This window comes from Anopheles moucheti, chromosome 3 (assembly GCF_943734755.1).
Source record: "Anopheles moucheti chromosome 3, idAnoMoucSN_F20_07, whole genome shotgun sequence".
In the NCBI taxonomy this organism is placed as follows: Eukaryota; Metazoa; Arthropoda; class Insecta; order Diptera; family Culicidae; genus Anopheles; species Anopheles moucheti.
In genome coordinates, this window is record NC_069141.1 from 60,829,188 (window position 1) to 60,852,782 (window position 23,595).

Sequence of the window (23,595 nt, forward strand, 5' to 3'; positions counted from 1 at the left end):
GCAACGGGTAGTGGGAGGAAATGGGGTAGTTGTGATGGGGGGGATGTACTGCGGGGTGGTGAGATACCGTTCTCGATATGCTCTTAACATGCCGTGTACCGTCACAGCATCATTCGTTCAGCTAGCGCGCGTCCCGGTAGATAAAGGCCCGGCCAATGAGTAATGAGTAGAAGGATGTACGCCTGTGTGTGTGGAAAAGCGTGGAAAATGTGTTGAGCCGCGAGAGGGAGTGGTGGGGGACACATTGGATGGGGGGGGGGGGCAAAATGAAAACAAAACAAAGTCGGGTGGAACGGGTTTTTTGGCTTCACGTCGGTGACAACTGTGTGCAGATGACGTCGTTCTGGCCGTGGTGTGGTTTAGTATGCTGACTTGGTAGTGTTCCCCTTTTTGGCTTGCATGAACGTCACGTAGTGCTGTTTTTTGTATAATAACGTTAGATCAAACGCGCGTTGGTAGCTAGAACAACCGAGTGGGGCAGGTTTTGTCGCTTTAGTTAAATAATTTATCAAAATATAGTAGTGGGGAATGAGAAGTTCTCAACTTTACAGGGGTTTCTAGTGAGCGAGTTGGAGCCATTTCTGCAAGGAGCTTGAAAAATTGAAAAATATTGGAACAATTTCTATTCTCATGTAAAACTGGTATGTGTTTAGGTAAATGTAACATCCTTCTTGCTTTCCGCAACTTTTCCAGCTAGTCTGTCAGCTCGTCAAAAACTCCAGAAAATAAAACTGACTTCATGATTTCCTCAACAGATTCCAGTTCATCGTGAAGGAGAAGCTTGAATTGGTTTCAGCTTGCTACTTAAACTCGAAACCCCTCTGTGTTTATAGCTGTTAAATTAAAACAAGCAGTTCTCATTTCAGGTAATCCTTTTGTCGCTTCCGGTTCCTTTAAATCACATATGTTTGTATGCTTCATAAAAAGGTCCTTCCGTAATCTGCCGTAGTCCAGAATACTTGCATGTTATAATATCTATCCTATAGTACAAAGGCTATAAGAAAATATTAAAAAGTAATCCAACTTTTCAAACTATTTATTTTTAATATCTTTCGAAGAAAAAAAAAACAATATCCTGGTAGTTCTAGCGTTGTCGATAATAAGTAATACAGGAGTGCCATTTGGTATAGCGTTGATTATAATGTAAGATTTAGGTCCTAGCCGTTCTTCCTTTAAAGAGGATGTAATCAGCCTTTCTTTCTCTCTATATGAACCTGTTAAAGGTATGAACCTTTAGAGAGCAAGAATTTTTATTAAACAAGCATTTCGGAACTGTGCGAATGGTGCAACTGCAAAGCTTTTCTTGTGTCAGTCGAGAAAGCTTTCTTCAAATTTAGCTTGCTTTTGAACAAGCAGTTAGACAAATTTAATTTTTATGTGAACAGAAAGCATAAAAAGCTCCAACTTTGCCGGATTAAATTAAAAAATCTGGTTTCTTTACATTTTTATGTTAAGTGTATTGAAAAGGTGTATTTAAAAATGGTCATAATGTCCTTAGTTTTGTAACACTAACTTTAACATGCCTACTATGTTATATACGTATAATCCACATGGTCGATTCAGTCCAGAATCAATTCCCCATTTTGTTATCCGCTTGGACAAATGCTCAATTCAATGTGTCTATTTCAAATAAACAATTTCCTCCCGATTATTGACCATTGTAACACAGCGCAATAGTGAAGCAGTTGCATGAAGCGATTTTATTATTACAGAGAATGAACATACTTCAATAGAAAATATAAAATGGCTTAATACATGTGGCTGGTTCACTAATTTAATTTTCGGCTACTCGTGTTCGATTTGAAATGAACGGAACAAATCCGACCAATATTTTTACTGACCATGTTAACGTTATTTGTTTGCCTACCAATCATAGAGCAACATAACTGAAGTTGGAAAAAGCAGGTCATTTTCGCATGTACAAATATTAAATAAAAACAAACACAAATTGCCTTTCTGCTTGGTCACGCGTTACAAATTGGGTGCAGGATTTGCTTCCGGGCATCAGGTTGCTTTCGTTGCCCATTTCGTGGCGGTGGTGTAATGCTCGCTGTGGATGGTTCAATACCACCGCTCAACATTAAACGGACCGTTATTGATGAATGTTCGTGTTTGTGATGAGTAACTAATTAAAATTTAAATTGCATCCACATTTGCACAGTGCCGCAGGACAGTTCCATTATCGGTCACCGGGCAGCAACGTCTGGTTTTATGCATTTCAGTGCTATACTACCGAACGTTACGCACGTATTGATGGTCCTATTTCGCCGGCGATGTTCCACCGGCCTTGCTTTATCGACTAAGACTCGTTTGGACTTCGTTGGGTTCGTAAAAACATCATCATTTGTCTCTTTTTTTCTCTCTGTTACAATCCCTCGTAAAGTAAGCGGACAATTTTAACCCACGCCTAGAACCAGAACCAGAACGGCAAACAAAACCTCCTCCTCCTACGCTACCATCCAGTGATAGCACTCACAATGGAGAACTCATCATTGCCAACACTTACTTTTTTATGTCCTGTCGTGTGTCATCGTCGGGTGTATGTGGCGGCAAATTCCGCACGAACCACCACGGGGCACTTCTTTTGTTTCGAAACGTCTGCAAAAGCGTTACCCTTTATTGGCGGATAATTACATTCTCGTCTCGGGCGGCTGGTGAGACCAGCGTGTCAAAGTGTTTAGCTTGGTTGGGGTAAGGTCGTGAGAAGGGATGATGCGGTGGATGATGATGAATGAGTGCATGGAAAATGTGTTGTACTTTTTTATTCGCTTTCAGCACCACTAGCCAGCCAATGAATGGGGGGAGTGGCGAGAAAACATTGTCGCTATCGCCAAGTGAATGCGGATTGTGGATTTTTGTTTTTCTTTTTTGCAGGCTAATGATAAGGAAGAATGAAAAATGTGTGATAACTCTTTAAAATATTGCTCACTGATTCCGCGTGGTATGATACGTTAAAGGCGATGTACAAGGAGAGTTTTTCCAAGTCAGTTTTTAGTATTTTTTAAATAAAAAAAATGAATTAAACAGTTTAGTCCATTTTGTTAATGAGTTTATTGAAAATAATTTCAATTTTATTAACAAAACGATGCATTTGAATGTATTGTTGTGTTCGATCGATTTTCTCAAACTGCCCTAAATTGTTTACGGTTGCAAACATTAAACACAGCCAGACTATGGTCTGACACGCTGTGACCTGGTAATTGAATACCGATTTTGCCGTGGGCAGAGAGAAAAATAAAATCAGCAATACTTCCGGTCTTCCGATATACTCGTTCATGTAGACTTTTCCATTCGACAGGACGGGTACGCGTTTTGAAAGCTGTCAAACTTTTACCTTCCCCCAAAATGTTCGCCCGAACACCCGAACAAACAGGAAAGGCAAGCAATCATACGCATACATTGACATTGACATTTCTTAAAGTTCATGGCCTCCTTCGTCTTAGCTTTCATGCGGTGTGATTTATTTCACCTCCCCGATTTGGATTGGTCGTGGCAGAACGGTGAGGTGAAAGTTGACTTTAGGGTAAAATAATAATAAAGCAAAGTAGAAACCGATACGTACACAAGGACTGCGAATTTTCCTTGGCCAAAGAATGGCTTTCGTGCCATCGGCACAACCATCACCATTCACTTCGAACTGTGTTCGAACGGCAACAATATTAACATGTGTACTGTGTGGGAAGTTTTCCCTGCACGATGGTGTTGTGTTGTGGGAGCAGAGGACGGCTTGAGCACGAGCACGAGCGTCGCGGTACCTTTATGCGGTCTTGTGTGAAGGACCTTCCCTGCACGTTTGCCGGAATCGAGGTTGGAATTTATTGATTTAGTGGCGTGATTTACATTGGCCCTCATTGGCCCCACCTGAACCTCAAGCGTATGCTACGTGTCGCGTTTTGACCTTTTCGGACCTTTTTAATAACCCCCTTCAGTTTTGTCCGGCGAGCGATCTTGACTTTCACGAAAGCTTCGCGCATTATTCACCCTTTTCCGCGTCGTCTTTAGGGCACTTTGGGCAAAAAGTTGCGTACCATTGTTTGTGAAAAAGTGTTGCTGTCTTAATTCTCATTTGAGTGTGACTCCATATCCATGTTCCAGGTGTCATTGCGTTGAAGGTCAGAGCCCCATGGCTTTCGTTGAGTTATGATTAATAATTACGACTGCTAGCAAATACCTTAGAAACCGTTTTCGGAAGGGCGGAAAAACTTTTCTTCCAAAAGTTGAAAATTTGTCTTTGAAGAAGGTCCGCGATTCATTGCCCTTTTGCTTAGTTGCTGGGGGAAATAGAGCCACAAAGACGAGCGAGTGTTCATTAGCATTAGTAATGGGTATCGTGGGGCGTGTTTGAATCATATTTTCACGCTATCGACCTTTCGGGAACCTATCCTTTACGCGTTAATCTATCGTGAAAGTAGAGCCGGAAGCCTTCTGTCACCGGGCACCGGAACCGCTTTCCGCTTGGCTGACAGAACCGTGCTTCCTTTTACTGGGCTCGGTCGCGCTGCCAATCGTTAATCGGATAAGCTTCGCACCTTCGCACACCGCAATCGCTATGAATCAAGGAGTCACTCTCTGCTGTCGGTGGCAGGAGACAAAATGAAGGTAAAATATGTTCTGCCTAATCTGGCCTTCACGCATCGTGTGCTATAATTTTCGACACACTGTTATCTCGGTGCCGGGGGGGGGGGGGGGGGGGCGGGAAGCTTACCACTAATCAATGTAAATGCTTTCATCGGACGGAAAGTGATTTGGAAACTAATCCGATAGTAATGGTACTTCCGCTATCGCCAAACCGAACTGGACGTAGCGCAGGGTGGACACAGTTCCGTTTGGTTGATATTGTCAAAATTAACCTTCACCTGTTCTTTTCTATATTCTATCTATTAACCTCATGAACTTGATTAAATCCAAATCGATAGGAGATGTATTTTAGGGCTTTAACTAAATATTTATGTCTTCTTATAATGTTTTATAATATTTTTTACGAAAGTTTTCGATATTCGTTAATTGAAAGATTCACACTTTTTTTGTAAAAACTACGTTAAATCCACGATAAACGCCCATTTATCACTCAAACCTGTGTAACGCCCACTGCATTATCATATTTCCCGCAACGCAATCGGGACGCTAACCGCAGGATAATAGTGACAATTAAGCACCGACCAACGGGGAACATCCCAACTCCGGGTGTTGCCAGGGATTAGTGTTCTCTTTTATCGCGTTCTGCACCAACACACCGTGCAGATTGCCCCCGGACACGGTGTATATAGGTGTGTAGAAGGACCGATTTGCCCTGACCTAACCGGTGCGAAAAAACCAAACCCAGGTCCCAGGCAAGGGGACACATTGGGAGACACACCACGTGGGAAAGGAGGGAGTAAGCATAGCAATTAAGCGTTGGTTCGCCCGGTGGTCTAGGTTGAGGACTTTCTAATTAACCTTCAATTTCGCTTTTAGGATGTCGCAACTAAGTAGCTGCGTGCGGAAGGTGGTGAAGTTTTGAAAATGGAAAAACGGAAGGCGTATCTCCGGTTTTTGTTTTCGTTTTTTTTTGGTAAAGAAAGGTGTGACGACAGTTGCAACTAAACGGTTTCATGTTCGTAAAAGGGTGATAAATCTTACTCATGGTCATGGGGATTGAGAAGGTGAGGTGGAGGTGAAGCGATATAACTCCAAGCACCGAGGAGAGTTCGATCCTTTGAACAATTTTATTCTCAATTTAATAGTGTTTGAAAATGGTCACAAATTATAGATTTTTTTGATTAAAATATGTCCCTGTTTTTGTACTTTTAGATTGCTGGTGGCAAAGGCAAGCATTTAACCCGCAGTCACGCGATGCGTGAGTCAACTTCCCCGCCCCGAACACCAACGCCACGATCGCCATCCGATACACACAGCAGCAATCCAATCAGTAGCACCGGCAGCGGCACCACGGGTGGAATAACCAACACGACCACTGCCACCACTACGGTTGCCAGCAGCAGCAGCAGCACCAGCAGTACCAGCGGTGGTAACGCACTCAGCAATGGTCCCCAAACTCCTCAAGAGCGATCGGCAGGAGCAGCATCCACCATGAACGACGTAGAATCGCTGGCCAAACATAACAGCGCTGGCCCGGGCGGTGGTGGCCTAAGCGGGACTAGCGGGGGCAACAGTGGCAACAGTTCGCCTAACATCGTCCTCTTTGCCGGTGGTGAGGATCAGCAGCGTAATGGTAAATCCCAGCTGGATTTAGACTTCCCGAAGCTGACACCTCCGAAGACGTCCTTTAATCCGAACGCTGGTAGTAATAACGGCGTGCATCATCCGCACTCACAAAAGGGCAACAGTGTGAAGAGCAATGGAGTGGTCACGCATCACGCTAGGGCGAATGGTGGTGGCACCGCTTGCGAGACAGACAAATCGGCACCGTTGACAACCACCGCCGCTACAACGCTCCCAGCAGCGACCGGAGGCAGCAGTAACGCGAAACAGACAACGCCGTCACAGCAAAGCGTGACGAGCACGGTTTCACCTAGCACGGCTACCGGCACGGACACACCGGACGGTGGTGGAGTGACACGCGGTGGAGGTTTGCCACCCGGGCAATGTCCGTCCAATCATAATCTCGTGCCGGTGTCCGGATCGGGCAATGTATCCGCGGTGACATGTGATACTACGGTCGGTGGTGATCCGTCGATTTCGGGAACCGTAGGCAAAGCGTTGTCTACGCACACCACCGCTCCGGTACAGTCAGCTGCAAACAGCAACTTTTGTGATAACGATGGTCGTCATGGGCCGTATCAGCACCAGCATCAACAGCAGCGGGATGTGAGTTTTAGCAGCAATGAGGGCGCTGGAGGCCAATCGACGAACGTCGACGGTCAGATCAATATACAGTTTTCGCACGAAACGGAAACGCGCTACATCCAGTGCGACAGTCCTACGGATAGCCTTATGAGGAGCGGTGGTAATGCGGGGCCAACCACCACCCCACCCAGCGGTGGCGGCGGAGGCAGTGGTGGTAAGAAACGTAGTGGTGCTTCCGGGAAGGGTGGAAATAAGGCGACCCGGATGAAAAATCTGAGCGGCGGCTCCTCCTCCAGCGTTGACGGTGGCGGAGGAATCGGCGGTAGTGGTGGTGGTGGTGGTGGTGGCGGAATGGCTTCGTTTATGTCGCGCGACAGTCTATGCGATCCGTTCACCGACCAGAGCGGTGTGAATTTGCTTCAGTTTTTCAAGGAAACGCTGAACAAAAACTTCAAAGATCGCAACATGCTGATGAAGATCGAGAAGGAGCTACTATCGCTGGCGATGGATCGAAGCCGGAGCCAGATGAAATTTCCGCCCATGTCTTCCTATAACCGAATGTTGATTCACCGGGTCGCGGCATACTTCGGCATGGAGCACAACGTGGACGCAACGCAGCAGTGTGTGATTGCGGAGGTGACACCGGCCACCCGCATTCCGGACATTCGGTTCAAGAATCTCATTTCGGACAGCTTCTCGGAGGAACCGCGCAAGTCCATCCTGAAGCGGGACACGCACAGCTTCGACGAGTACCATCGGTTCGGTAGCGGTACTGGTGGCGGCGGCGGTGGTGGTGGCGGAGGTGGTGGATCCGGTCTGCTGCACTGTCCCGACCGGGGCATGCTGGATCGGAAAGCGAAAAGCTTCGAAGAGCGTGAAGAAGAGTACGAGAAGTCCAAGCGGAGATTATTCAAAAATCGTGAGGTAAGTTTGATAGAAAGGAGCTTTTGAAAGTTCCCTTGTATTGCAGGGGTTTGAATGTGTAGTATTATACCACGTAATGTGTATATGTGTGTATCTGTATGTATACTTGATACAAAGATGTAATCAATGTACGTGTATTGTATTTCGTTTCCTTTCTCAATTCTCTGTTTCTTTTTCTATGATTCCCATTTCTATCGAATCATCCGTCCTGTCTTCCCGTTACGGAAAATCCTCTCCATTCCCGCTCTCTACCGGTCCGTCCAACCCCAAATCCATCGTGCTCATTGAATGCCACCTGGCGGGGAATTTTCAGCATGATTCCGAGTCCGATCAGTGGCAGTGGATATCGACCGATGGTGGTGGTGTTGCTGGTGGCGGCGCCGGTGTTGGTACGACGCTGGTTGACCTGAATGCCGCCCGGCACCAGCAGAAACTTCAGAACAATCGCTTGCTGAAAGTACAATCAGTGGTACGCCGTGTGTCTGTGTGTGTGGTGGAGTTTAATGCCACCAAAACCACAACCCTACCCCCAACTCCGCTTAGCTGTTATGTGGTTTGTTATGCTGCTGCAATGAATTTTGTTTTTTCTGTTTGTTTGTGATCGGTTTCGTTTTAGTCAATTGAGGGACGATCGGACGAACGGCCTTGCGTTTCAAAATCGCACAGCTTCGGTGGTTATGGAGGATCGTCACAGAATGCATCGTTGCTGCGGGGCGATTCGATAACGTCAACCAAAAGTGCCGGTGCACGGCTGTTTACGAAGCAGGACTCGAACGCCAGCACCAACACGCCCTGGAGGCTGTCCCCGTCAAGCAGTGGGTGAGTGTTTTGCTCGGTGCAGTCCCAACTGCCCTAGATGGTATACTACGGAAGGTCCCAACCGAATGAGAGCTAATGGATGGACAATTCAGACTATTTTCATTTATTGATAGATAGGTAAATCATTTGGCATTGTGTTAGGATATGATATGATATGATATGATAGGGTAATAACTTGACTGAACTTAGCTGCTATTTTGTTTGTTTAGAAGAAAATTTCTCAGTGTCCAAGGCTAAGTCAGCGTAATTTCGATCATTTGCTGATGCAACAGGTTAATCGTTAATTAGTTAATCCATCTGAAACGCCTCCGGTAGTCTTCCGGATCGACCGATGAGTAACGATTGCCTTCAAACGCAGGTCGTACCTTACTTCCAGTTACAAAACCCAATCGATCCGCTCGGACTCGGTAACACCTTCCCCAACGGGATACGGCAGCGGCGATCACACACCGGAACCGTGCGTCCCATCACCGTCGGCCACGTGCGGCATTATGTGGGCCGTGACCGATATGGCAAGCGTACCGAAAGGAAGTGTGCTGATAGATCCCCAGACGTTTCAACCGATTGTCAACCAGGACGGGTAAGTTTTACTGTTTAGATGCATCCGATGCATTTTCTGTTAATGTTTCATATTTTCTTCCCTTCAAGCACACTGTATCACTTCGATCCATCCAATCTACCACCAGCTGCAGGCGGTCCCTGGCCAGCAAGTGGCAAAATGTCGAAGCGAAGGTTCGAAAAGCAGAAGTCATTCAATAGTAAGAACAATCTCAACAGTAGCAGTTCGCTTGAAAGCGCTACAGATGGACCATCACTAGGCAAGACGGTGGAATGCGGACAGCAGACGGTGATTCCTACTGCTGTAGAGAGCGGCACGGGTGCCATTACGACCATCATGACGGTGGTATCAACGACAGCGACAACGACACCGACCACCATTGCGGAGGAAGTGGTCAATGAGCTCGGGTGCTACGATGTGGGTATAAACTCCGGCGGCCTAAAATTACTAAGCGTTAAAGATAATCCAGATATGGATGGTAAGTATGTGCTTCTTGGGTATGAAATGGGTTGTTTATTGGGCAAGCATTCAATATATTCGTTTATTTGTTTGTAGAAAACTCAAGCCTCTGCGAAGAAATCTCACAAACGACAAACGAGCTTGGCGGGTTGAAGTTACAGAAACATCAAGCCACTAGTCCTATGCTGCAGGCCAGCGAATTGCAGCCAATCGATATGAATGAAGTATGTGTAATTTATTCTTAGCATCCACTGCGAATATGCGATCATATGTGTCTCTCTTTGGCAGATACAGTACAGTACCAATCAGCACGAAAGTGGAACTCTCATGCATACTGCCAACTCTGGACTGCTGGATAACGATCGGTCCTTGATCGACGAGGTGGTGGAAACGACGGGAGAGGAGCAAGATGATCTCGGCGACACGCTTGACGCTCTGGACAAACCCGAACACAACAATCCAGCTCTGGGTGCTGCTGTACAATTGTTGCACGTACACGATCCTGTCAGTAGTAGCAGCACGCTGGACGCCGGCGAGGACGACGAAGATCGGAGCGAAACCCCAACGGACGGTGGACAGGAGGAGGTTGATAAGAAGAACGACATGGTAAAGGTAGCCAACGTGGTGCAGACAGTAGTACCGTTGACTAGTTACGCGAGCTCCACAACGACCCCCAATGGTGGCAGTGGTGGTGGAGTCAGCGCGTACACCGTCACGTACGATGGTGGAGGCAGTGGTCATCCGGGTGCCACCGTATACGCGACTGGTACACCAGGCATGTCAACGACGACATATCAGACAGCGGTGAGCATGAGTGGAAGATTCTGACTTGTTGTGTAGGTTGTTTCATTGCATTTCGTTGATTTCAGCCGGACGGTGCCATTTACGCCGTACCGTCTTCGCTCGTCTACACATATCCCACGGCAATGGATCCGACCGAGATGCCCGGTGGGTACTTTGTGCCAGTGTACGATCCACAGCAGCAGCGCGAAGCAAGCCTCTGTTCAACACCGGGCGCATCAATCTACTCGGCTCCGGCCGGTGCCACATCGACAGTATTGCATCCGATAGCGTACACGCCGAGTGCGGCCACTGCGGCGGCTGCAGCCGCCTATACTGGCGCACCGCTGTATCAAAATCCGGTCATGTATTCGTCCGACCAATTCCCAGTGGCACAAGCGGCCGCCGCTGCAGCAGCAGGTCAGCTTTCGCAGTATCCCATTAGCTACCCGATCGGAATAGGATACCCGTTCAATGGTAAGGGCGATAACGTTACGATGCAGTTTAATACTTTGAAAGGTTGAAAACAGTTGGGTTGATTGAAATGTTTTTTCTTTGCAGGCGCTGCGTACCAAAACTACTGGAATCAACCAATCACTTATTACGTTCCTCAGACGCCCGTTCCGTCAACGGTGGCCGGTGCTTCAATACTAATGCAGCCTCCGATACCGCAAACCCCCACCAATGGTGGTATTATCACGACAACGGCCACCGTGTCGGCATCAACCCCGGGCACCGGTAACAGCTCGTCCGGTGCGCCAATTTCCGGCAAGCGCAACACGACTCCTCCTAACAGCGGGCACGGTCAGTCGCAGAGCGGCGCCACGCACAGTGCCTCGGTAACACCGGTGCCGATATCACCGTTCACCACCAACATTTCCGTACCACTGCCCGATAGTTCATCGGCCGCGGCGGTTGCTGCTGCCGCCGCCGGTGCCCCGATGTACGCCGCCTTCCCTCAGCCACTGTACCCCAACATGCTTCCATTTGCTAGCCCGATGGCGACACATCCACATCCGGTGGCGGCCACTCCCGGGACGCTGGTACCCACTGCCGCATCATTCCATCCGCATCCGCCATCCGGTGGATCGCAGCACCATGCCACCGCCAGTCACCACCATCCCGCAGCTTCTGCCGGTGGTGCGCACGGCGGTGAATCGACGCCACTGGCCGGTGGCAACGGTCACCATCAACATCATTCACAGTACCACCATCATCAGCACCAGCACCACCAGCAAGGAAGCGGTGGCCACTATTCCGCTGTGAATGGACCGTCGAACGGTGGTGGTAATAGTAGCAGCAGTAGCAGTAGCAGCAACAGCAGCCACAGTGGCAACCACAGCAACAACTGTGCGACGAACGCACCGACACCACAGTCCACGCCCAGTACACCGCTCTCCCTGCCAATGTCTATGCCGTCGCATCATACCGGTGTTCCCGGTGCAACGCATAAAGGCATGCCGCTCTTTCCAACCCCTCCAATCATGCCGAACGTGGCCGCAGGCGGAGGTTATGGTGGCCACCATCATTATGGAGCGGCGGACGAGCGCAAGTCGGGAAATGGAGGCTACCAGGGAAGCAAACCGCGACAACCGAACTCCGGTGCAAACGGTGGTTCGACCGGTGGTAGCTACTTTAATTACAACGCATCTGCGAATGGAGGCCGGCAGATGACGCCGAACAGCAACGCTGGAAGTGGTGGCTATCAGCCGCAAGGAAATGGTGGCATGAAGGGAAGCTACACACAGAATAATACAGGGAACAATAACCAAAACCAGAACGGCCCATTGATCCTGGGTCCGCCTCCATCGGGCAAGGGTAATCGCCATGACAGTAGCGCGCCTCAAAACGTAACCAACACGAATAGCAACTCCTCCAGCAAGCCCCCGCTGATACCGACGCTGCCCAGCATGGTCGTACCGGGTGCGGCAGCACCAAACGCCGGGATGGCGGGCGATAAATCGCGTCTGAATCGCTCCTCGAAACCGCCCAATCTCGATCTGAAGCGCAGCTACAACAGCAACAACAGCTACAGTGGGGTGAACAACCGCAACACGCCCAGCACAAATTCGAACGAAAGCAATGGCTCACCGAACAGTATTACGTCGTCGTCTGTGCACGAGCACGGTGCGTCTCAATCTCATCATCCCATGGCACCGGCACACCACGCCGCCACACATCACCACGGAGGGCACGGTGGAAACAATCATCCATCGACACCGACATCGCACCACCACGGAAGCAACCATCCGGTCGTGTCGGCTGGTGGCCAACCGTCCCAGCACGGCACGCTGCACCACCATCATCATCCGGCGCATCCGCACGCGCAGCACCATCCCCATCATGGTGGAAATCAACCGATGCCTCCCGGTGTTCAGCAGCAGACGCACGGTGGTGGTCCCGGCGGAGGCGGTGCAGGTGGTGGCGGTGGTACGACGCACTACTACCATGCGGGTGGCGGACAATCGATGGCAACGGCTGGACAGCCCCATTCCGGACAGTCGTCGTACTACTCGGGTGGGGCAGGAAATCCGTCGCAGCGCGGTGGCAGCGTAGGAAGCAATGGTGGTGGTGGCAATGGTTCCGGATCCGGCGTGAGCTCCGGTGCACACACCACGGCCCACCCGCACGCGATGCCTGCCGCGGTAATGCATAATTCGGCAGTTGCCGCAGCGGCCGCTGCTGCTGCCGTCGAACCGTACCATCAGCAGTTGATCCCGATCAATGCCGCCACCGGGATGTCTTACGTCAAAATTGGCCAGGCGTACTACGTAAGTAGATGATTGTATCGATCGATAGCGTTGTGTGTCTCCCGTACTTATTCAGCGTTTCGTTTGTGTTACATGTTTAGCCTTCGTTAACATTGCCGCAAAGCCGCCGATCGCCTCCTAACGAAATTCGTCCAATTGCGGGTGTCTATCCGACGATGAATATGGTGATGCCGGGTATGAGGCACTGTGTTGGAGCACGTGCTAGGTTGCACCGGAGAAGATTCTAACCGATTTGCTTCCCTTCTACCTTTCAGCATCTCGACAGTTTACACCACGACCACAGCACAGCAGCGGGTACAGTAGTGCCAAGGCGGCTAAATCGCTTCGATAAAGAAGCATAAAAATAGCAACGCGTTGCAGCATAAAAAGAGGAGAGGGTACGATGCTTCAACGGTGCAAACATCATAAACTATACATACGATGAGTATAAAAACCGACAACCGTAGTAGAACCAACAACAGCAGAATGTAGTGCAGTAACGCAACAAGCAAACGTAGAAATCCAACCTTTACCATATAAAAAAAAACGTACTATTAGGGGGTATAATGTGATCTGTGCTGATGTGGGTTCAGCGTCCAAAGTGTTACGTGAGTAACGATGGGTTGCTGACATCTAACAAAATAATCGCAACCAGATGAATTATCGTCATTCGCGACAGGGCGCGCGTTTTCAGGCATGAAAAGAAATCACTGCAAGCGACAAACGACTAACAGAGACTCTAGAAAGACAAGCCAATAATCATTAAGAGCGGCAGCGTGACAATGGGAAAGGGCATGAGACATTTATTTAGAACGAAACATATTATGGAATACGTACCACTACTTCCCCTTTATGCAAGGCATGTTACTTTTCAGCGGTAAGTAAAACGTCCTGATGCAATTGTTATAGTGAGAGGGTTTGTAGGTTGGACAGCAGAAAGTTGGATGCAAGTGTTAATGAGCAGTTAATGGTGTACGTTTTAAAACGCAACATGTACCGTTTAGTTACAGTTTGGCAACAGTGCAAATATCTTAGTTGCTGATCTTGACACAATCAGTGGTATGGACAACAGGCTCGTTATCTATCAGTCACCCAAGCGGTATAGGCAGGACCAACAAGCAACGGTGTGAAATGTGAAACTAATGAAATTGAAACGCGTATCACAACTTCATGTGATACAAAACGGAGAAGCAGAAAGTCGTCAACCGGTAGGGGGCGTCCGTTGCAAGAGTAATAAAAAGACGACCAGGAAAACATACACACACACATTTTATTACAATAGAATGAAACGCTATGTTAAAACTATGAGAGTGTTAAGAGCAGATAAGTAAACAGTGCCGGGCCATGCATTAGGTTTACAATGCGGATGGAAAACAAATGGGCGATCAAGATCTGAAGCGTTTGAACAATAAAAACAAAGCGACCAGCAGAAAAAAGGAACGGAATGTGGTCAATGAAATGGGAACATAATGGATGAATATGGCGATCATGTTGAAATGTTATGCCAGTGGAGGCGCAAATAATAGGAAGACCAACACAAAAAAATTGAACACAACAGCAATACCAGGACCACCCATTTTAACCAAAAAAAGAAACTTCACATTTGATGTGAATAGTAAAACAACATTGGGTCGAATGGAAATCCGTATCAACAAAACAAACACAGAGTCCTATACCACACATACACACAGAAACACACACTATCTACCATTACCATCATTGCAACAAATAAAAAAGAAAGGAAATTTGCGCCAAAACTGTTGTTGTGTGATGAAAACCAATTGAGTTACTGCTTCTTAGAAATGTGTGATCGATTACCAAAAATAATAATAATAATAATAATAATACTAAATACAAGGCATACCGAACTCCAGTGGTGCTGTTTGAAGTGTGTAGGGGAATATTATAATAAAGAAGAAGAAAAAAAATACTATGTTGCCGGATTATCAGTTGCCATGTGTAGAACAAACTATATAAGATGAGTAGCAAAAGCGGGACAGTATGAATGAACCGGAAACGCATTATTTACTTGCCAACGAATCGTCAACATCAGCATAATAATGAGCGGACAGACAACAGCATTCTAATAACAACAATCAGTCAAACGATTAATTATATTGAAGCAAATGGTCAACCACAGCACACATACTAATCTGAACTGCGAAAATGGTTAAATAGCATAGCGGGCATTAGAAACAATCCAACCTATATAGAAATATCTTTAAACCAGCATACATTCAAACGACTTGATCGGTCGCCAATAAAAACGTCTAGAATTGATCTTTCTGTTAACGCCAAACCCTGCGGAACGACTAAGGCACATGAAAGAGGTTAAAGAAAAGCAGATGTTCTCAACTTACATCACAGAGCAAGCCGCTGCTGATGTCCTTTTTCCGATAGGAATTTTCATTCTGAGGCTCTATAATTAAAAATGATTTCGCTACCAAGTTAATGTTACCAATTTCCATCATTCGAAACAGGCGGCGTGGATCGCTTGTTCTTCCGATCGAAGCTAATAGGTGAACGCTTTTTATATGGCTAGATAAATAACGTTATCAATCGTTGCTATCTTCTGCTACCAGAATAAATCTCTTCATAATGTTATTTGGCATCAACATTCGTCCAAATTATTCTGAAAAATGTTGTCATCGTAACGTGTTAAGCGCAGCGTGGCATGCCAAAACCTACCCGCTGATTGTAGCAGAGTGTCAAAGATTCTAGTCACAAAAAAAAACTTGTAATGTTTGGTGATATTGTTCTGCACATCGATATCATTAAAAATGAATATTTTGTTTGATGTGGTTCATCTGCTACCATTGATACATGCCTTTTATGTTTCGGACAATGGCATTACGCTAAAGTTCTTATTCATCACTTCTTAGCCCTACAGTCTGTGGGCATCCAAAGGAACGTAGTACCGTAAAAAACAATTCTCCCGTAAATAAGTGTGCTTTGATCGAAGATCAAACAGTGTCTAAGTCAAGCCGACCGTACGGAAGCCATACCAATAAACTACAGAATCCAAAACAAACCCAATTTTTTCCACAGTCAAAAAAAAACAAACAGCTGATGTGAAGCTGCAATAGTTTATTCTCGGATCTTTTAAAGTGAATGTGTGTTCTTAAACAAACAAAAAAAGGTCGATCACGTAGAGAACAGTAAACGGTAGAAAACTCAAATCCAACAACGCTATAATGATAAGAATATGAAACTATAGCGAAAGCGAAGCATTAAGAACAGATAGGTTCTAACAGCGAAACGAGAATTGAGTGAACGAGCGTTAAACTAGCAAGCACACAGAAACACACAAATGGAACAGTTGATTAAATGTGTTATTATATATATGAAAGAATGTATTTATTTTAATTTATATACACAGAGACAGAGGCGTAACTGAGAACTGACAGTGTGATGGAAGATAGTGAGCGTTTGCAAAACCGAAAAAAGAAAATAATCGTGGTAGCATGCCCGCCATATAAGAAAAACCCAACATGTGGAAAGTGCTGAAAGCGGGCGAGAGATAAAACTGAGTGAAAAAGCAACTGATTAAACCCAGCAAGAAACCAAGAAACCAACAAAAATCAGACAAACCAAAAAAAAAAGAAAACAACAACCAAGTACTTATATTAAGAGAAAACAAGTGAAACTGCTACAGTGACAAAGGACGAAACTATTTCCAAGTGAAAAGAAAAAGTGAAGCAAACCAAAAACAAGTAAAGTAGAAAAATTGAAACGTTGGCGGTGTCGTCTGTGCAGCTTGAAGAAATATCCGAAAGCAACTTGGAATAGACAGCGGAAAGGAACGTCCAGAAGGTGAACTTGTGGAGCTTATTAAACGTTTTTGGTGATGAATATTAGCTTTTTTCATTATCTTACGTTGTTTTTGTGCTACACATGTTTTATTATTACATGTTTACATGTACAAGTTACATTATTATTATCATTTTTCATTTTTTGTTTGAGGCATTTTAAGTGTCAGTAGTAACTCGTCCTTGTGCGGTACGTGCCTAATGATCACTCACTTTAATGGTAATTCATTAATCGAGAAACTTTTTCTCACTTATGACGTTGTTCGTTCGAATTGTCGAATATAAAATCCATTCACAAGTAATTCGTTTGTTCAGTGTCTTGAATGAACTTGCTCCTGCACGTTTGACAGCTGATTCAAATGGCACAAATAAATGTGTGTAGCAAATGGTTAGTTTATTTGAGCCTTCACTCCTTGCTCGGAAAAGGACATTTCGAGCACGCGGTACCTTCTTGTGCATTGCTTAATTGGAATGGAGTACCGATCAGGAAGAGATTTAGCGCTCACAATGTAGTGAACTATCTTCGCTTCGATGGCTCCATCTACACACCGTTTAACGTTTTCAATGCCACCAAGATACACCTAGAGGGCGTGAATGTGGACATTTCCTACAGAAAGCATCGGTTGAGCATTGTGCTGTACTGTCCGATCGATCGTGACGCCCCCGAGCAGAGGTATATGGATGTTTATCCCACCGATCCAGACTTGCGGCAAGTAGTGAGCAAGTGGATAGACTGTCGCCGAACTTCCTACAGGGTGCATTACGATACTGTGTCCGAAACATTGTTCATGGATGCGAATATGCTAGAGGATGGTGGTAACCTCACCAGCATGTTTCTGGCGACCAATCAATGGACCCCGTATGAGATAAAGGAGATGGATAAGCAGTTTAATAGTATCTATCTGTTTACTCCGGGAAATAAGCGCAGTTGTAGGTACCGTTTGGAGTTGACGATCGTATTTCAACCACCATTGAAAAACAGCAACGATTTTTGTGTGCCCCGATGGGTAACTATGTTCTGTGCATTTTCTTTTGTAATGGTATTCTTCGTCCTGTAGAGGACAACTTAAATAACATAACATAGAATCGATGTTTTTCTTGGCGTTCAAATGTGAGAATAAAAAAAACAATATTTTATAAAAACGTTGATATTGGCCTATTGTATTGTTTAAAATAGGTACCTTAGAATTAATTGTTGGGCAGCAACAACTCTTTAAAGATTTGTTGGCATATCTCTATAAATCAATACAAGTGTCAAGTTGCAAAGGAAGCAAATGATGAAATAGAGAGAATATAGAGTGTCTTGAATTAGAGAAGTTCATCCAACGAGAATGATTGTGATTGAGTGCTGCTAATAACGCTATCCTTTTACGTCATAATTTGTGTGAATCGCAACACTATTATTACGTGAGTCTTTAAAAAGCCATTAATTTAATTAGGTGCACTAATGACCGGAGTCGAATATGCACTCAACAACAGCACCGTGTGGAAAAGTTGGCCAGAATGTTTGAAAAGTTTGTCAACCATCACAAAACGTATATAAAAGTGTTCCACAACAGAGAATCCATCAGCTCAGTGTGGCTTTGACGAATGCCATAATTCGATCCTCTCGGAGATGGCACTGCGTAGACCACGTTTCCCGTTGTACATACTGCCACTCATCGGTTTGTTCAGTCGCATAACGTATTGCAATGAAAGACCGTTTGAAATCGAATCGTGTCATTTGAGCACCGGAATCAAACCATCCACCATCGGCAGTTCGTCAAAATATATCTACCTCGATAGTGCACGGTTTACGTCTTTTGCGGCGATCCAAAATTCTACTAGAAACTTGATCTTACTACAAGCCCGGGACGGCATGACTTTTGGTGAACTACGGGTTGTGTTCTTCTGTTTGAAGCTCACCGTAGGAGATGAGCTGGCCAAGGTGTTCGCTACCACTAACCCACTTGCATTACAATCGGATGAAATTTTGCATAACAGCTGTATGGAAGATATGTACAATCCACTCTTATCGATCAAGTATGGACAACATCCACAAACCCTTTACATTGCGGCTAAGGTTCTTGAAGAAGATATGAGTTTTTGGGATTCCTTAAAGGATAGGAAGAGAAGTGACGTTATGCTGGTGTTGGATCACTGGAACCAATGCAACGTGACGGTGGTGCATCACACTGAGGATTGGACTCACGTAAACGTTCCTAACAAGCCGGGTAATTGTTCATTCCAAATTATGTTTTCTATGATGTTCAAGACACTAGAGATTGGAACGGACCTAGAAAAAGGTAGAGCAACACATCCATTATCGAAACATGTACTATTGCCAACGTTAGTGGGTTTGCTTATACGACGGCTGTGATCAACATACTACATACAATTTGTTTCCTTCATAATCGATTGTTGTGTTCCAGTGATGGTGGTAAATTTAAATCCTGTTGCATGTTGTTGTACTTGGCAAAAATCATGAATTATATGGGAATAAAAAGCTTTTATGTTTCATACAAACTTTATAATTTTCCATTGAAAAAGTTTCAAATTGCAAATGATCAAAATGCACTACGAGGATAGACTCCTAATAAACTTTGATTACAAATGTGTCAACTTTTTTTTATCTTCTTTTTTTATGTTTTATTTTCACTGTGTGATTATATTCTGACTTACGTTCTTTACTAAAGAATCATCAAGACATATGTATAATAAAACTATACCTCCATTACTCGGTAAATTTAGAGTGTTAAGTTGTTAAATTCGTCGGATACGGATTAAACATTCGTTTGATCGTAAGAAATTTGGAAGAGTTTCGTGTCACGAGTCATCGTGGCTGCTTTACTTTAGGTTAGATGACTTTTGGTGCTCTTTTCTTGTTCAAGCAGATGGAGCTTTATTCATCTTCTCCAGTTCACCAGCAACATTGTGTGTTTGGAGTATTCTTGTACACTGCTAGATGTATGCCAATTCTCTATACCGAGTTATCAGAGGGTTTAATCATCATCATTATTTTATCTAAATATGCGCGTGCTATGCTGTCTGCGCTGCGAACTAGGCTGCAACTGCCCTCTGATCTGAGGATTCTTCTGATGATTCTTGGTTCAATCGCAGATCTCAAATAGTACTTCATAGTAAAAGATCGTTTGTAGAACTCCTATACATGCGTGGCCAAAAATCCTTCTGAGGCCCTGAATATGAGCATTTTCGTATAGAAAGAAGTTAGGATGATTTCTTCGGTTTTAAACAATGTTCATGCCCAAAAAATATCTTAAGAACGTCTCTTTAAATCAGTCGGCAGGATAGCAGAATTTCTACATCTCGTTGATGTGTGATACTTCTGCCTCTTCGACAGAATACATCTCATAAGTTAAGCATCTCGAGTTACTAGAAAATCAGAGCAGCTGAGGATGAATACAGCGTTATGATAAGCATGTTATGATAAAAAATTACTTCTTAATGTCTTCCATTTCTAAAGCAATGCAACGCAATAGTTACTTGAACTTTTGTGGAGCCATTACCATAATTAGGTTCGGTATTCATTATCAGAACTGTGTGAAAAAGTGGGCCAACATGTCTCCAACAGCTTCTTCAGCTATCGTAAGCATATATAAGGCCATTCAACAATCAGTGTCCAATTCAGTGTAGTGTATCTTTGACGATTGGTCAGCTTTGGAGGTTTTCGGAAATGGCACCCGCTTTATCCTTTAGGAGCATACTGTTGTTCGTTATCACCTTCAGTAGCATAGTGTCCATCTGTTCGGCAATTGCAATCGAATCCTGCGCTTTGTCCACCGGGCAAAAACCATCCACTATTGGCAATTCATCGAAATGGATCTACATTGATGGTGTACAGTTAACCTCTTACGCGGCGATGAACAATATTTCCAAAAGCTTGGATATATTAGCTGGATTGGATGGATCAACTGAAGCAGTATACAGAGCTCATATATTCTGTTTGAATTTCACCGTTGCGAATGCGTTGGCCACAGCGTCCGCATCTGTTAATCCACTGTTATTGCAACCGAATGCAGTTTTGCGGAATAGCTGCTTGGGGAATATAATCCACACCCTCTTTTCGATCAAGTACGAACAACATCCACAAACTCTCTACATTTGGACTAAGAGTCGTCAAGACAATAGTTCCAAGACGAGTGATATTATCATAGTGTTGGAACATTGGAACATATTGAACGTGGTAATTGTACCCAAGGATCAGGATCCGGTTCATACAAAATTGCTTAAAAATCAAAACCACTGTTCATTCCACGTTTTATTTAATTTTTTGCTCAAACCATTCAAAAGCGATGGTAACGCACGTTTGGTGTCGACATATTTGCAACTATTTGTGTTGGTTATACTGCTGCTTAAAGGAATCGTAAATTAAAAAAACGACATGTGTTTGTTCTTGACTGTAATATGTGCAGCCAACAAGCTGATGATTTAAAAGAATATAAATAAATAAGTATAAAATGGTACAAAAGTACATGAGCTTAGTAAAGTGTTAAGCAAATGATTATTTTATTTAAGCCTTCACTCCTTGTACGGAAGAGGTAACTATGTCCTGTGTATTTTCTTTGGTAATGGGACTTTTCATCCTGTAGAGGACAACTTAAATACTGAACATAGAATCGATTTAATCTTTGCGACATAAGGATTAATCAAAGATTAATCCGATTTATCGTTTTGACAGAAAGCTTAGTCAAAGATTAATTTTGGCGTAACGGATGAATCAAGGAATTTTTAAAACTTGCTAATAACGGAGGGAAACCCACGGAAAACTGTTGAGAACCCCGCGAAAACTGCCGGAAATTTCGTGAATATACCCCGTTCGTGGAAAAGTTCGTGGAAAATTGCCAGATATACAAAAAAATAAACAATTCATGGAAAACTGCTTAAAACCTCCCATAAAATTTCTTGTAACCCATCGAAAAGCTTCTAGAACTTGTAAAAACTGTTAGAACAAGCGATATAAATTCTCCGATCCACCGATTCAACGGTTGGGTTATTGAAATCCCATTGATAAAAAAAGTTTAAAATGGCCGAAGAAATTTCGGCTCTATTGAAATAGAATGGGCTAAACAGTTACTTCAGATCACAAAATCGATCGATTTGAACAGTGTCATCGGAACTAATCGTGCGCCTTCTGTTGAGCATGCTCTCCTCATACTTTGTAGGTGGTTGCGTCATACGTTTTTGTTTCTAAAAAATGGTCTCGCAGAGATAAAAATAAATATTGACGAAATCAAATACAATTGTGGTATGTAAACGAACATTAAAAATAAATTACTACAAAGTGAAGTAGAGTTGTTGTGAAAATCTTTTCACAAAATTCGTAGAAATAAACCAAAACCCGTACGAGATATTCCGTCTCCGTCAGCGGGGAGTTTGAGTGCGACATGAAAGATACTTCCCATTTCATGCATCTCACTTGTACTAGCGATCACACGAATTTTATTAATTTTGAAACCATCTTCAGCATGTTTATCAACCGTGATCGAGCACTTCACACACACATTTTATCCCGAAAATCGAAAAAGTAACAGAAGCGAAGAACACGACGGGATTTTACCTCTCATTGAGGTGTGATACGTCTGCTTCTTCGACAGGATACATCTCATAAGTTAAGCATCTCGAGTTACTAGAAAATCAGAGCAGCTGAGCATGAATACAGCGTTATGATAAGCATGTTATGATAAAAAAATATTTCTTAATGTCGATGATACATCTCAAGAACCATGGAAAGCAATAGTTACTTGAACTTTTGTGGAGCCATTACCATAATTAGGTTCGGTATTCATTATCAGAACTGTGTGGAAAAGTGGGCCAACATGTCTCCAACAGCTTCTTCAGCTATCGTAAGCATATATAAGGCCATTCAACAATCAGTGTCCAATTCAGTGCAGTGTATCTTTGACGATTGGCCAGCTTTGGAGGTTTTCGGAAATGGCACCCGCATTATCCTTTAGGAGCATACTGTTGTTCGTTATCACCTTCAGTAGCATAGTGTCCATCTGTTCGGCAATTGCAGTCGAATCCTGCGCTTTGTCCACCGGCAAAAAACCATCCGCTATTGGCAATTCATCGAAATTTATGTACTTTGATAGTGAACAGTTAACGTCTTACGCGGCGATCCACAATACGTCCCAAGGGTTGGCACCTAATACATAGCATTGGATGTAAGAAGCGAGGATGTATACAAAGTTCTATTCTTCTGTTTGAATTTCACCGTTGCGGATGAATTGGTAAAGGCGTTCGCTTCTTTAAATCCACTGTTAATGCAATCGAATGCAATTTTGCGGAACAGGTGTTTGGGGAAAAAATTCAATCCTCTCTTTTCGATCAAGTACGAACAACATCCACAAACTCTCTACATTTGGGCTAAGATTCGTCAAGACAATAGTTCCGAGACGAGCGATATTATCGTAGTGTTGGATCATTGGAACGACTTTGACGTGGTAATTGTGCCCAAAGATCAGGATCCGGTTCATTTTAAAATGCTTAAAAATCAGGACAACTGTTCATTCCACATTTTCTTTACCTTTTTGCTCAAACCATTCAAAAGCGATGGTAACGCACGTTTGCTGTCGAAATATGTGCAACTATTTGTGTTGGTTATACTGCTGCTCAAAGGAATGATGTAATCAAATGAGTACGTAAGCTTTGCATACAACCGAGCATGCCCGGGATAAGGAAAATTGCAAGGAGGAAATGCCTTATTCCA

The 23,595-nt window shown here is 44.5% G+C and overlaps 1 protein-coding gene across 5 annotated transcripts in view; it reads left to right on the top strand.

Moving 5' to 3' along the window:
- Window positions 1–16,739, top strand: part of LOC128305405 (protein encore) — a 58,727-nt gene extending 41,988 nt beyond the window's left edge. For 2 of the 5 annotated variants that reach the window (XM_053042838.1, XM_053042834.1), the window contains exons 2-12: window positions 5,791–7,710; window positions 8,024–8,179; window positions 8,327–8,529; window positions 8,888–9,109; window positions 9,178–9,566; window positions 9,644–9,771; window positions 9,836–10,351; window positions 10,417–10,804; window positions 10,889–13,098; window positions 13,179–13,272; window positions 13,353–16,739. In XM_053042838.1, the coding sequence (XP_052898798.1) occupies window positions 5,791–7,710; window positions 8,024–8,179; window positions 8,327–8,529; window positions 8,888–9,109; window positions 9,178–9,566; window positions 9,644–9,771; window positions 9,836–10,351; window positions 10,417–10,804; window positions 10,889–13,098; window positions 13,179–13,272; window positions 13,353–13,429 (6,303 nt within the window). In that variant the 3' untranslated portion in view covers window positions 13,430–16,739. The remainder of the gene's footprint in view (window positions 1–5,790; window positions 7,711–8,023; window positions 8,180–8,326; window positions 8,530–8,887; window positions 9,110–9,177; window positions 9,567–9,643; window positions 9,772–9,835; window positions 10,352–10,416; window positions 10,805–10,888; window positions 13,099–13,178; window positions 13,273–13,352) is intronic. The other 3 variants (XM_053042836.1, XM_053042835.1, XM_053042837.1) reach the window with 3 other exon arrangements.
- Window positions 16,740–23,595: the final 6,856 nt, after the last annotated feature.